The sequence below is a fragment of the Carica papaya genome, chromosome 5 (genome assembly GCF_054855325.1).
Source record: "Carica papaya isolate Zhongbai chromosome 5, ASM5485532v1, whole genome shotgun sequence".
NCBI lineage: Eukaryota > Viridiplantae > Streptophyta > Magnoliopsida > Brassicales > Caricaceae > Carica > Carica papaya.
Genome location: NC_142313.1, coordinates 521554 through 535290, shown reverse-complemented (window position 1 = coordinate 535290; position 13737 = coordinate 521554). Strand labels below are relative to the sequence as shown.

The 13737-nt window shown below is 38.1% G+C and overlaps 2 protein-coding genes across 4 annotated transcripts; both read right to left on the bottom strand.

The window, feature by feature from the left end:
* Nucleotides 1-818: 818 nt before the first annotated feature.
* SCPL33 (serine carboxypeptidase-like 33) lies at nucleotides 819-4563 on the bottom strand. Of its 2 annotated transcripts, XM_022051052.2 has the most exons (11): nucleotides 3681-4563; nucleotides 3476-3583; nucleotides 3263-3358; nucleotides 3085-3177; nucleotides 2887-2975; nucleotides 2592-2696; nucleotides 2415-2471; nucleotides 2132-2277; nucleotides 1861-1956; nucleotides 1523-1628; nucleotides 819-1237 (listed from the first exon to the last, which is right to left on the bottom strand). In XM_022051052.2, the coding sequence occupies exons 1-11, from the start codon at nucleotides 3958-3960 to the stop codon at nucleotides 1091-1093; spliced, it is 1323 nt and encodes a 440-aa protein (XP_021906744.1). In that variant the 5' UTR covers nucleotides 3961-4563; the 3' UTR covers nucleotides 819-1090. The 2 variants fall into 2 exon arrangements, with proteins under 2 accessions (XP_021906744.1, XP_021906743.1); XM_022051051.2 differs by having other exon boundaries at nucleotides 2415-2696.
* Nucleotides 4564-4706: 143 nt separating this feature from the next.
* SFR2 (Glycosyl hydrolase superfamily protein) lies at nucleotides 4707-11125 on the bottom strand. 2 transcript variants are annotated; one of them, XM_022051049.2, is made up of 11 exons: nucleotides 10900-11125; nucleotides 9877-10231; nucleotides 9535-9673; nucleotides 8892-9058; nucleotides 8246-8467; nucleotides 7071-7242; nucleotides 6735-6968; nucleotides 6485-6634; nucleotides 6249-6378; nucleotides 5478-5742; nucleotides 4707-5248 (listed from the first exon to the last, which is right to left on the bottom strand). In XM_022051049.2, exons 1-10 carry the CDS (start codon nucleotides 11069-11071, stop codon nucleotides 5546-5548), a joined length of 1938 nt encoding a protein of 645 aa, XP_021906741.1. In that variant the 5' UTR covers nucleotides 11072-11125; the 3' UTR covers nucleotides 4707-5248; nucleotides 5478-5545. The 2 variants fall into 2 exon arrangements, with proteins under 2 accessions (XP_021906741.1, XP_021906742.1); XM_022051050.2 differs by having other exon boundaries at nucleotides 7071-7239; nucleotides 10900-11124.
* Nucleotides 11126-13737: the final 2612 nt, after the last annotated feature.

Here is a 13737-nt window from a genome sequence, read left to right as displayed (position 1 = left end):
ATTATTTATATTCATCGTACTAATATTCATAATCTCGATCGGTCGTTAAAAATTTTTATAATTAAACTATATCTTAATACATATCATATTATTGATTCTCGTTTGATTGAAAATTAATAATGATTTTTTGTTTTCCTATTGTATTCAAACATAGTAATATAATCACATTAAAATTATTTTTTTACTAACTAAGTTGGATATTATTAATTGCTTATATAATTACTATCAATCATTAATTACACTAATTAAAACCAGATTGGACATAGTATCTCTAACCCAATATGTAGAGGTATTTCACTTTTGGGCACCCAAAAAGAGACCATCTCGAAGGTGGAAGAAAAAGGGTGTGTACTCAATCAAAACATAGTATAAAGTATGTATACATATTATATATATGTATGTATATATGTACATATGCATTATGATATTATACTCGTGGTGCGTTCATAATGTATTTATACATAAGATATTATTTATCAATAATTGCCACTTGCCATTATTGTTTTAGTGATTTGGATTACATTTCAATTTTTTCTCCTCACTATCTTAAATTAGAGTAACATAATATAAAGTATAATATGATGTTTCGTAACATTCCGATCGTAGCGTGATCTTACGATAAGACTATCCCACAACTAGATGTATTTTTCAATTCGAAATTAGATCTTACTACGTTAGAGATTAATTATTTTAAATTTTTTAAATTTGTAAAAAGTAGACGGAAGTAAAATCGAATAAGATAAAACGTTGTACGGTAGTTTAGATTAACTTAACGTAATATAAAAAATAAAATGTAAATGTATATATCCTGTATAAGATTACGAAACTGAAAATACGGTGAATTAAGATAAGATTAAGCCTTGGCTGTTTACTCGATATGGGCTTTAAGGGCATAACAATTTAGCTTTTTTTTCCTTAGACCCCGGAAGTTAAATGTCAGAGAAAGCTTATAATATTGGATGGAGAGATAATGAAGAGTTGAGGTGAATCAAGCTTTCTAGAAACATACTGTGGAAGAGATCAAACAAGCTTAATTTGGGTTGTACTAATAAATATAAGATATATATATATATATATATATATAGAATGGTCACGGATGTGTGGGAAGCTGTTCTCCGGTCAAGAATGAATGAAAGAGTGCCAAAGCCTCACTTGGCCTGTTAAGGGGGACCAAGTGACCTGCCCCTCTCACCGTCACCAAACTTAACCCTTCGTACTCCACCATCCTCCCTGCGACCTGCATTTCAATATCTCTGAGTGTCATCTTCAAAAGTACTTCATCGTTGAAACTAAACATTATACATCACTCAATCGCTACTGATTATAATACACTTATAAAATAATAAATTTGCAGTTCTTATAAAATTCAAACTTACAATCTTCAAATCTAACGGTAAAAATTTAACCACTATATTACCGTATTGGTAACTGTTGGTGTAACTTGTTATTACCTAAACTGATAAGCATTGTATGCGGACGTTGAAATTAGAAAGTGACAAATTAAAGAGGATGAGGAAGGAACCTGATGGCGATGAAACCAAGAGCCCCAAGAAGATTTGAGAGGAAGACCGAGAGCTTCAACACAATATCGAGACCCAATGACTGGTACTCTACCGTCAGTGTCCCCACTGTCAAAAACACACAAACCAATATTAATTGTCAATCAAACAAGAACAAGCCAGCCAACCAGCCAGCACAACGTCACGGGTGTTCAATCATATTGCCACTACTGACTGACAAGTCAACCCACGATTTTGTCTTTTTTACACCATTGATTCCAAAGTTAGCAGGCTGAGCTCACCACGGGTTCAAAAAAGTTTGGAGAGATCTGGAAAAGCAAAATTCAAAAAAGATACCTACCTGTAAATCCATATCTTCAAACCACTCTTGATGAGTTTGGCGTAAATCGGTAAAATGGAAAACACTGTATAGTTGTATGTCCTGAAGATGGCATTACTGCAACACCAATACGCTGAATCAGAGCCTTCAAACCAGTATCATAATAATCTAACCATTACTTAGAAACATATATGTATACTATCAATATACTGAAATATATATATATATATATCAATATATGGCTTACTCCACATATGACACAGATACACGAGATATCACAATTCTGACTTACTTGCAGACCCTCCATTTTCCACCTTTAAGGTTTGCATGGAGGGATGACTGAACATCCCTTCTGTTGAAATACTCTTCTGCATATCTAGAATAACATGGATCGTACCCTCCAGGGATTCTCAACCTCCTTAACCCTCTATCACTTACCTGCAGAAACTCACTTTCGGCAAACTTAAAATTACAATTATCCAATTCTCACTTTATAAATGTTTCTTACAACATTATACATGCACAGATCAGGAGCAATATTGCTAAAGAAACTGTAAGATTCACAAGACTGTCACCTTTGACAGTGATTCAACACTGTGATCACGTCTACTATCGGCTACCGAAGCTGTGCTCTTGGTAAGACATGACGGGGCATAGATATTGTATATATCAATTTCTCGGTATTTCTCATAGAGAATGCTCATGACCTCATTGCATTCTTCAGACCAATTGAAAAGGTTGAAATCACATACTTGTTTGGCTTCGTTATAAAGCTGATCAGATATAACAGTATGACTCCATGCATATTCTAGTAAACCCTTGGAATCATAATAATCATCAGTTTCAGGATTTCCTACCTGCAATGCGTTAGTTTTAGAGAATTTTTAGCAGCCCTTTTTCGAAAAAAATTTTGAATAAGGAATTTGTATCAAGCTTGAAGATATGCATGCAAAGAAAAATTATTATATGCATGAAGAGATGCATATGTGTGTGTGTATGTCTGTCTTTATAGGTTAAGCACTCTAGGCAGGAGTGAGGCTTACGTACTATAAAACCTTTTAGATTGATATGTGGGTATCTATTTCTCTCCTTATTTCGATCATATACAAGCTCTGCAAGTTGAGGCACATAGTGGCCTGCAAAATGATGCAGATCAACAAATTCTCAGTTAGGGAGAGACTTGAGGTGGGAGGGTGGGGGGAAAGGAGACAGATATACATATATATATACATATGAAAATCTCACCTGCATAACTTTCTCCCGCCAAGAAGAAATCACGAGTTTTGAATTGCGGATAACTTTCAAGCCAATTCACCAAAAAATTGTAGGCATCCTCAGCTTTAAGAAGATAATTGCTAAGTACTGATATCTTAATTACCAAACAATAATGGAGCAGAATTCACATATATAATTGGTGACTTACCCACAAAGCCATCATCTAATTTGTTCATATCAGAAGACATGTTTGTGTAAGAAAACCCAACTCCAATAGGGGATTCCAGAAATAGCAAATTGGCTTCTGCAAATGCGTTCAAAAAGAAAGTCTGAAGAGTGAAAAAGCCAATAGGTCCCAGCTGACAATGACTAATACTTGAGCTATATGAACATCAAAGTAGGTAGAGAAACTAAAAGGTACCTCGATTCCAAGCATATTTATTAAAGTGAAGCCCAGTTCTATTTTCACTAACTCTAAGAGGACCCAATTCCAAGGCTGCACCATACCCAATGGATGAACAACCAGGTCCTTCAACAACAAAAAACAGCTGCCTTATTAGATATTCCACCATAAGAGTACTGAATGATCAAACATTCAACAACAGCTGAAACAAATATTTGCAAACCTCCATTAAACCAGAGAACAAGAGGCTTCTTGGCCGGCTGAGATTGAGCTTCAAAGAACCAGTAGAACAAGGCCCTCCCATGGTCTTTGTTGACAGTGATATAGCCTGAGAACTGGGAGATAGACGGGGTAGAAGGCTGGCCTGGTAGATGAATTACCCTGTTGGATTCCTGGGCTTCCGTGTTCACATCCGAAGCTTTAATGAAATTTATTAAGGAACCAAGAAACAGAAATGCAAATGAGAAATATAATGGAACTCTTTTAACTGGAGTTGAGCTCATTGTTGTTCCAAACTTTGAATGAACCACTTGAGTGAAACATAAAACTGTGTATGCGTGAGACAGAGGTAGAGAGAGAGAGGAGACAATAGAATCTAATCATCTGGATAAGAGTTGGAGTAGAAGATATGATGTCACAAAAGCAGAGCAATGATTTTTGCATAACAAACATAGCACTACTATCTTTCAGGGAACCAATTACCGAACAGTAAATTGATCATTTTACTGGCTAAGACAGGTAAAAGGTGATTCTTACCTTCCAATCACAAATAACTAAGATGAAATTCTCTTCCGCGTGATATTTGTCTTCATCTCCTGTTTGTCTGGATTGATGTGTCATTTAGCTCAGCTGCTCCAGGTACTACTACCTATCGTTACGCACTAAGTGCCGAAAATGACATTTTATGTAGTCTATTCAATGATTGAGTAGTAAGAAGTGTGTATGCAGCTCATTTTTTGGTCAGTGTAAATGTTCTCACCGGCTATTGGAAGATAACCAAGGGGGAATACTTGTGACAACTCTAATAGATCTGGTTCCAGAAACTGTCTGCATTCTTTTTAGCTTTGAAAGATATAATAAATTTCACACCTTACTGTAACTTGTTTGGAGAAGTTCCTGCTTCACTTTGATCTCTAAGAATTTTGTATGAATTCTCTCCTAGGTATAACTTCAAATAACTAAATGGTTACCTCAGCAAGCAATGTAACTTCTACTTTTTAAATTCTTTAAGAGAATAAAGACGAGAGTATTATTGGCACAAAGTATTATTAGCACACTGCGTATTTGACCCAAATGATCATAGTGTAGCACACTTCGATTCAAGTGATATATACATCTATCATATGAACATGCTTCATTAAAAAAATACAATTTTCTAGTAGTACTAAATGGATTACAAAAGTTCAGATCGAGCTCCACTGAAAGCAAACTTCTTAGATGCTCCAAACAAGTCTGCACCACCTAAATCCTTGCGTGTCCAAGTCATTGAGATCATCCATCTATCTCTATGTTTTTTATAAGTTGTGGAAGACAGCCTTTACAAATCCAGGCAAGGGATCACTGCAGCATTTTAAAGAAAATACAGTAGAAGAAAACTTGTGGAAGCATTATTTGGCCATGTTACCGTGGATATTAGACCATGCACAGTGTCGCATCTTGTCCACAAGGAAAATATGAAACGGAAAGGAAATAGAAAATGGTACATTCTAGACTTCAAGTAATCAAAATACGGCCCACCACATCCAGCTTCCATTGATCCGACCATAGGTTCTATATGGCAATTCTCATCATCTGGAACAATAGCTAAGGTGAATACGGTAGCAAAGATGAAATACATAATCATTTGCGTGTTCAACTGAAGCAGTTGCTACATAGAAGCCACTCTTTCCAAATTAAGACAATATGATTATAGATAAACAAGCACAGATATAAGTTGCCCATTAAGAAATTTTAAAGGTAGATATAACGCATCAAAAATTCTTCTGTATAAATGAATCTCGGAATTGGCAAGCAAATATACCTCACAAAAGATTCTGATGCTGCCCGACCTCAGCAGAACTTAGTGCAAGAACAGAGATGGATTAGCAGTCACATGCTAAGTTCAAGAGGCTCAAGAAGCAACTCAGAATCTTCATTTTTATACTTTCTTTCCCTGTTGAGAGAGAAAGGCTGAAGAATCCATCTTGACAGTCGGCTTAATGGATCCTGGAGGCCCTCCATATCATAGTGTCCGAACCGCCAATCTCGTTCTATGTAGGGTCGCCGTGTAGGCTCATCAAGGCCTCCTGTGAAAACAATTGAGTGATCATTCCTACATTATTAACAGGATGTTTCTTCTTTTTTTTTTCTTTTTCCTTATGCAGCATTAACACAAAAGATAGGCAACTGCCATGACTAAGATGAAGCTGGATTTGATTCTGCTTCTGCAGAGAATTTAACTGCCAAAGGCTTGATACTTACTAACAAGTAATAGGGGAAACATGTCAACAAATAAGATATCACCATGCCTTTCCCGAGGGATCCTAGATTTCCACACTAAACGCAGATAAGGCATTTTCTACTCCAAGAATCTAGTTGTTATGAAACCTATGTCAAAGTTAATTAGCATGAAGGCATTAGTTGAGGAAAGCATCTGGTATATAGTTTGCATGACTTCAAGGACAAGTTCGGTAAGTGAAATATTTTGAGCAAAAGAACCTGTGTCTATAGAATTGGGAACAATAAATCACAATATATAAAAGAAGATAATTTCAATTATAAGAATCGGATGTACCCAAGCTGCTTAGTTTACCTGCATACATTAAACCATTTTTATCGACTGCACGATAGAATGGTCGTGTTTTTCTCTCCCTAGCAGCTCTTTGGAGCTCACTCCATGCATGTGCCCGGTCTTCAAATGTAATTTTACCAGTTTTAACCACCTAAATACAAAAACAAAGCAACCAAAAAGCATAAAGCCATCGAAGAAAAGCAGAAATGATTAATAGTATCAAGCAGGCAAATGCAAAGGGAAAAAAACTAAAAAACCTTTGAAAAAAGATGGTAAGAAGGACGTGGATTTCTGGCAAGATCATTGGCACGGTCAACCGCGACAAGTCCAAACTTGGGACCATATCCATCAGCCCACTCCCAGTTATCAGAAATTGTCCAAAATAAGTAACCAATCACAGGAACACCCTGTCAACCAACCAAAAGAGATCCAAAAAGAAATTTTTACTGATCAGTAAATTATGAAGTTTTTCAAAATTTCCAGGGAACCAGGAATCAAGAATCAAACCATGTTCATTGCTGCATAAATCGCAAGTAGATGCTCCAACATATATGGCCGGCGGATCAAATCTGTCTCATCAGAAACCCCATTCTCCGTGATAATGAAAGGTAAGTTGCGGTATTTGTACCTTTCATGGAACTGAATTAGAACTCGAAAGAGGCCATCAGGATAAACCCCACGCCCAGATTCACTATATTCATCAGTCTCCACTAGCTTCAATCCAGCACCAGAGACCACTTCCTGTGCATTGGAAGAACAGAGCCATTAAGCATACACGAACTACTTTCACGAATAAATGACTCAAGATCTTAAAGGTAAATTCGAATTTAAAAAGGAAGAAACCTGTCCATAGTAGTTTATGCCTATAAAATCCAGTTTGTCAGAGATACTATCCACATAAGAGAACAGGCTAAGAGAATTTGCAACTGCAACGGCTGCAACATCAAAGAGACCATATGGCCGCATGAATGACACATGGTGTGCAAACCCAACCATCGGTTTTGATACGGCACTGCTGGAAACAAAAATTCAGATTTATCATATGTTCGTAACAACAAGTAAATAGACGCATAAATTCTATGTAGCTTAAATTATAGGATAAAAGGAAGGCTAAAAAGAATATAGTCATTAGGAAGTAAGGTCAGCTCCCTTGTCGGGAGGTTAATTGACTCCACCAAATTTATATTTATATATATATATATATATATATATATATATATACATACTGTGAGGAAAAAGGTCAGCTCCCTTATCATGAGGTTAATTGACTCCAAATTTATGTGTGTATAATTTTTGAGATAAACAAATTTATGTGTGTATATATATATTGTGTGAAATCTTTTAGTAAATGGAGATTTATTTTCAGAGTTTTGATAATTCTAAACCCACCAATTGTCATGTGCAGTCAATGATGAAATTAATTGCAAAAATATAAACACATTTCTATCCTTTTCTTTCTTTAAAAATAAATACTAACATAAGGAAAGTACTACATACTGACCTTACCATCAACATCTCTTTAAATATTTCACTTCTTTGTTCAAAATATTCTAGCTCTCCCCCTTTCTGGAAGGGCACAAGGACAAAAAGTCTCACAGTGCAGGTCCACAAACGACTTAAAAGAATAAAAGATACTACTCAAGCAACCGAGCCAACTGTTTAAGACAATAATAAGTTCAGAGACTTGAATAGATGGTTCGCTAGAAACCTAGTATGATACACGCATGTGTCCATGTCTCTGGCCACGGGTTTCTGTTATTTTCATCTTTAAAATCCAATCTCCATATTTTAAAACTCAAATAGGGCCTTAGAGCTTCCAAGAGAGAAACTTTTCTTTAAGGCCTTTGTTCATTAAGTATTTTATAGCATCTTGAAAACAACAGCGGAAAGAGCAGAAGTGGAAACCTCAAAGATATTTGGAATGCAATGTGTTCATGATCTTATCGATACATTTGCATTAATTTACTAATTATATGATATTTCCTGAAAAATTTTCCAGTGCTTCATAAGAAGAGAACCTTTGTCCATGAATGTAGTCATAGGCCTTTGCGTGAGCAATAGCCATCCAATGCATGGCCTGTTTGAAAGCACCCATTGGTAAAGCAGAAGTGGCTGCCTCCAGCATATCAGGATGACCACCAGGCCAAGCACCCGCACAATAAGTAAGCATGCAAAAGACATGAGGCTCATTAAATGTTACCCAAAAATCTACCATATCTGCAACACTGTCTACAACAAGCCTGCATGATGAAGTAACACAGATGTTACAGAACTTGGACATCGAATATGAGTTATTTCACAAAGTAAAAAAGTTTATTTATTGTTTGAAGCACAATGGTTATCACGTAGCAAGTAAATAAGAACCAGGTACTTCTCTAACATATGTTACAAGGGAATAACTCGGACATGTCCATGTGCTCAGTATTCGATATTGAATCATCACCATGTAAAAGTGATTTCGGTCTCAGTTTAACTATTCTTTTCCATTACTCCTCAAGAAAATGAAAACACTTCTCAGGTAACTCATGAATGGTATCTTATGGTCTTTGCTTCTAATGAAATACAGGTGAGAACCAGAATGGGCATTGGAAAACCAGAAGTAAAACTTAAAAGTGAATGATAATAAGAAACTTCCCCGTGCAGAGTTTAAACTTTTAGACCAACCTGGTGAAATCAATGAAATAATCAACAGTCTTCTCAAGCTTCCATCCGCCATACTCAATGGCCCATGGTGGCAATGAGTGATGAAACAGGGTCAGCATCACCTTCATCCCATATGAATGGACTCTCTCCAGGATCCACTTATATCTTGCCAATGCAGCATAATTAACCTAAAAGGAAAATGTGATTAACTAATTGCCAACTAACTGTACCAGAAACATGTAACTTTCGAGAACCTTGGTAATGTTTCTATTACGAGCATATGGATGTCTTCAAGGAATTATACATTTTCTCCAAGATTTAGTTTTCAATTGTTTTTGTTTTTTATTATTATTGTTATTTTTCTTTGGGAGGTGTACTTCCCTGGGATAATCAGTACTGCAGGAGTGAAATCCTTAATAAACTGAAGAGTCCCTTTAGGCTTCTTTTTCCTAGATGAAAGAAGTTATGAGCACACAATGCGCCACCAAAAGCAGTAAGGTAGGTAAGCTCCTAGTTAGGTTGCAGATTTAATTAATATTCTCAGACCAAGCTATATATAGTATCTATCATAAATCACATTGGGGTGGATGACACATGCACATTTTATTTCATTTGCAGGGTACAAGAAATGTACCATCAAAACCATTAAGGTAATCATACATACAGCTTCTTTAAGTCCATTAAGTGGTTCCTTTGGCATGACCCGTGACCAATCAATTCCCATTCGAAACACCTTGACACCAGTTTCTTTAGCCAATTTCAATTCCGTATCAGGATCAGACCAAAATCTTAGTCTCTCCTCCCTGAAATAATTTTCCAACAACACACTTTACTAGTTGCCATTTTGATATATATCCACATATCTAATCCATATATTATGTAATACTAACAATACGTGATACTAACAAATGCATGCTATTACCAAGGATCAAAGAAGTTTTTTCATCTGCAACTAGAAATCTGGCATGTAAATTTCTTCAGAAATCAACTACAGAGGGAGACTTACGGATGAGGAACATTGTGCCATGCAGCTACATTATGATGGCATTCTTCTTTCTGTGTGGTTTCTACTTCTTCTTCATCCATGAACTTCTCAAACCCTCTTATCATAGCTTCCATAGCTATCCTAAGAGGCTTCTTTCTTTTCTTATTTGCTTCTTTGCCAGGAAGGGAGACTAGTTGAGACCCACCATCAGCGGTAGCTGAACCCATTATTGCATCTGCTGAAGTCATGCCGTGCTGTGATTCTGGTTTCTCACAAGGATTTTCTTCTGCAAACTGAAGCCAGGCATCATTAAGCCTGTCTTCAACATGTGCAGGAGCTGTTGCCAATCCAAAGAAAAACTGGTTCTCCCCTTCCGCTGAGATTTACAACATATAACACAATGAATTATAATTACATTGATAGAAATGGAAAATACCCAGTGGTTTCGGCCACTAACTTACAGGAGAATCCCAATTTGCACAAGCATATTTAGATAAATTAAAAGCAATCACAGAAGCCATTTCTCAAGGATGTCAATCCAGTACTAGATTGCTCAAAGGTCAGAAGACGTAAGCCCATACCCAGATAACAACATATACATTTTAAAAAAAAAAAAATGCATCCACAACATCCAGCGTTAACATAAATTTTTAAGCAATGATCTCGAATACTAGGGAATGTCATTGAATTAACATCAATATTAGGCAACTGTAGTAAATTAAATACATTCATTTTCAAGCAAAACTGTCTGAAGCAAGTAGATTCTTCTTTTAGCCCTTACCACCAATCACACAGAACAAATAGAAAACTAAGCTATCAAGCAGCAATCACGCAAAACAAAAAGAAAACAATGATAACAAGCAGCATAACTACTCACAGAAGCTAAACCGATGTTTGCTGCTAGGCTCTTACTCGACACTTAATCCAGTGAAAATCGCAAAAAAACATCCAAGTATTTACTAAACTACTCACGAAATAAAGCCACTGATGACGAAAACCTAAAGAATTAACAAACGTTAGAGTTTCTAGGAATTGCGAGTTTACCGTCGACATTAAAATCTGCGAGTATGTCGGATGACTCATCGATGGGTGACCGGAATGGACGCAAATTCCTTCTCCGGTAACGAGAGAAAGAGAACGCATTGGCTGCAACAGTTAGTGTTACCAGGACTGCCGCGATCTTCGTCGCCGATACGAAGAGTGCCACAAACGCCATTCTCGAACCAAGAAAGGAGATAAGGGAATGGCGGTGACTTGCTTTGATGGTTAGAGACGGTTACAAGTAAGAGAAAAGCCGCGAGAAATGGACACGTGGCAATTTGGAATTGACACGATAAGTTTGTGCGACTCGAGGTACTGACTCAGTTCGTCCTTTTTCGGGAAAACGGTGTCGTTTCACTCGATTTTAATCCCGGTGAGAATCCTTGAACCACACGCTAAGCCATTTAATTGGTCCCCCACTTAATCCCCCCAGGCCAATTAGAACCAACGGTTTTTCCGCCTATAACAAAATAATTATTTCCTGCGTATTTATTTATTTATTAAATTATAATATATTCATACTTCAATAACTGAATTAATAATTTTATAAATTCTAATATGTAACGTCCAATAATTTTAAAATTTTATTATTATTATTATTATTTTATTTTTATTTAGTTTATTTTAATTTAATTTAATAAAAATAAAAATAACAATAATTATAAAATTTGGTAAAAATATTATTTGGATTTAATTAAAATTATTTTTAGAAAAAAGGGATGAAAATTAGGATTCTGTGGGTATTTTTGAAAAGAAAATCGGAAACCGAAAGTCAAAACGCAATTTAGAAAAATTGCGCCCCGTCAGCGCCACGTCAGCGGCCCAGTCAGCAATCCTGGCCAACCAGGACCTGCCGCGTGGCAAGACCACGTCGACCCAGGAACGGGCCACGTGGGTGATCCGCGTGTGGGCGATCGGACGGCCCAGATGCGTCCCCGCGCGCACGAACGGCCCAGATTAAGCGTGCGCACGGACGGCCCAGATGCAAGCGCATGGACGGCCCAGATGCACGCGCACGGACGGCTCAGATTTAATCAAAATGGACAGCTGTGATCAAAAGGCAAAAGGGTATAAATAGAACCCCCACACCTGACCACAAAAATCCTAGCCGCCTGCCCTCGCCGGAGAAGACGAACCAGACGCCGGAGGAGCCGACCGCCGCCACCCGCCGCCGCACCGGGGAGTTTTTCGACCGCCGATCGAGGTAAATTTCATATTCCTGGCTCGTTTTTCAATGCTGAGTTCCCCTGTGGCCAAATCGAAGCCAAAATTCCGGCCAAACGGCCGAAACCCAGCGGCGCCGCCGCGCCCCTCCTCGATTTTTGCCTCCGATGAGGTCCTTCCCGGCCTCCGTTTGATACAATTTTTATATCACCGTGATCACCATTCTTTTCTCTACAGGTTGATCGGAGCCAAATCACCAAAACACGAACTCCGCCGGAGAGCCGCCGCACCCGAGAGCACCGCCACCGGTAAGCTTCGGTTTTTTTCGTAATTTTTTGACCCCCCGAGGGCCTTAGGTTGTTTTATCGCAGGGACCGATGCTAGTGTGGCCGAATTCAGCCGGAAACGACCGAAAACGGCCAACCCGAGGTGAATCGCCGCCGCTTGCCGTCGCCAGAGCATGGCGGAGCCGCCGTGCCGGAATTGCGATATTGGCCGAAAGAGGCCCTAGGTCTGATTCTGAGATTTTTGGGACACGTGCAGGTACCGGTAACGTGTTTCAGTTTCCCAAGAAAAATTCAGGGAATTTAGGGATAGCCCGCAGGCGCACGGTAGAGCCCATTTCAGGTTCCGAAACACGTAAGGATTTCTCACCCTGTTTCCTATCACGGTTTTAAAGTCAAATAATTAATTAAACTGTTTGTGTGGTTTTATAAATGTATAATGTATTAAGGTTGCCAATGGAGCCCGAGTCTGACACAGGATTGGTCGGTTACAGTTTGATTTATTTTTTAGTGGTAAATGCAGCATGATGTTAAATGTAGTTATTGTTATGGTCTCGTACGCATGTATCATGTTTTCCTGTTAAGATTTGTATTTTGGTGAACCGGTACTGTGTGTTGTCTTGCTTGGCATTAATTACTAGTCTACATGTTTGCGTGAAATTTGATAATGGTGATTGAGGAAATGGAATAAAAGGTTGTGTGAATTGGCAAACGGATAATGTGGACAGCCTGACTAGGTATCCTGGGAGATGGTGGACGGACCGGGTCCGTAGGGAACCCTACCAGGAACCGGGTCTCTCATACCGGACGGGGTATGGAGATCCTATGTGTTTTGGCGCCCATACCGGACGGAGTATGGGGACGGCCTGTTTCACCCTCATACCGGATGGGGTAGTGAGGTTCATGGTTTTAGCGCCCATACCGGACGGGGTATGGGGACGGCCCTGAAAATCAGGATTTTAAACGTCAAGGATTCACGGGTAGCGGGCCCCTATGGACCCCCATGGATACTAGTAGGCTGGTAAAGGGGAATTATGCTGTTTAAAGATTGAAATGCAAACGCGTGATAAATATTGTATTATAAAGTTTATGTGATTTCATGATAATGATAATGTTATTGATTTCGTATGTTGTTTCATGAACTTCACCGAGGTAAGTGGATAGTAAAGGATTTTATTATTGATAAAAGAATTTGTTGTAAATTATGCTCCATTAATCTTTTTGTGTTTTCTACCCACCTTTACCTCCGTGACGGTGAGATAGTGTGATGTCTTTACTGGGCTGATGTAGCTCATTCCTTATTTAATCATTTCAGATCAGGAAGACGGCGAAAGGGACGCCTGAAGACTCCGTAGTTATATTTATAACTTTTATTTTCGAGTTTTCTCTTTTA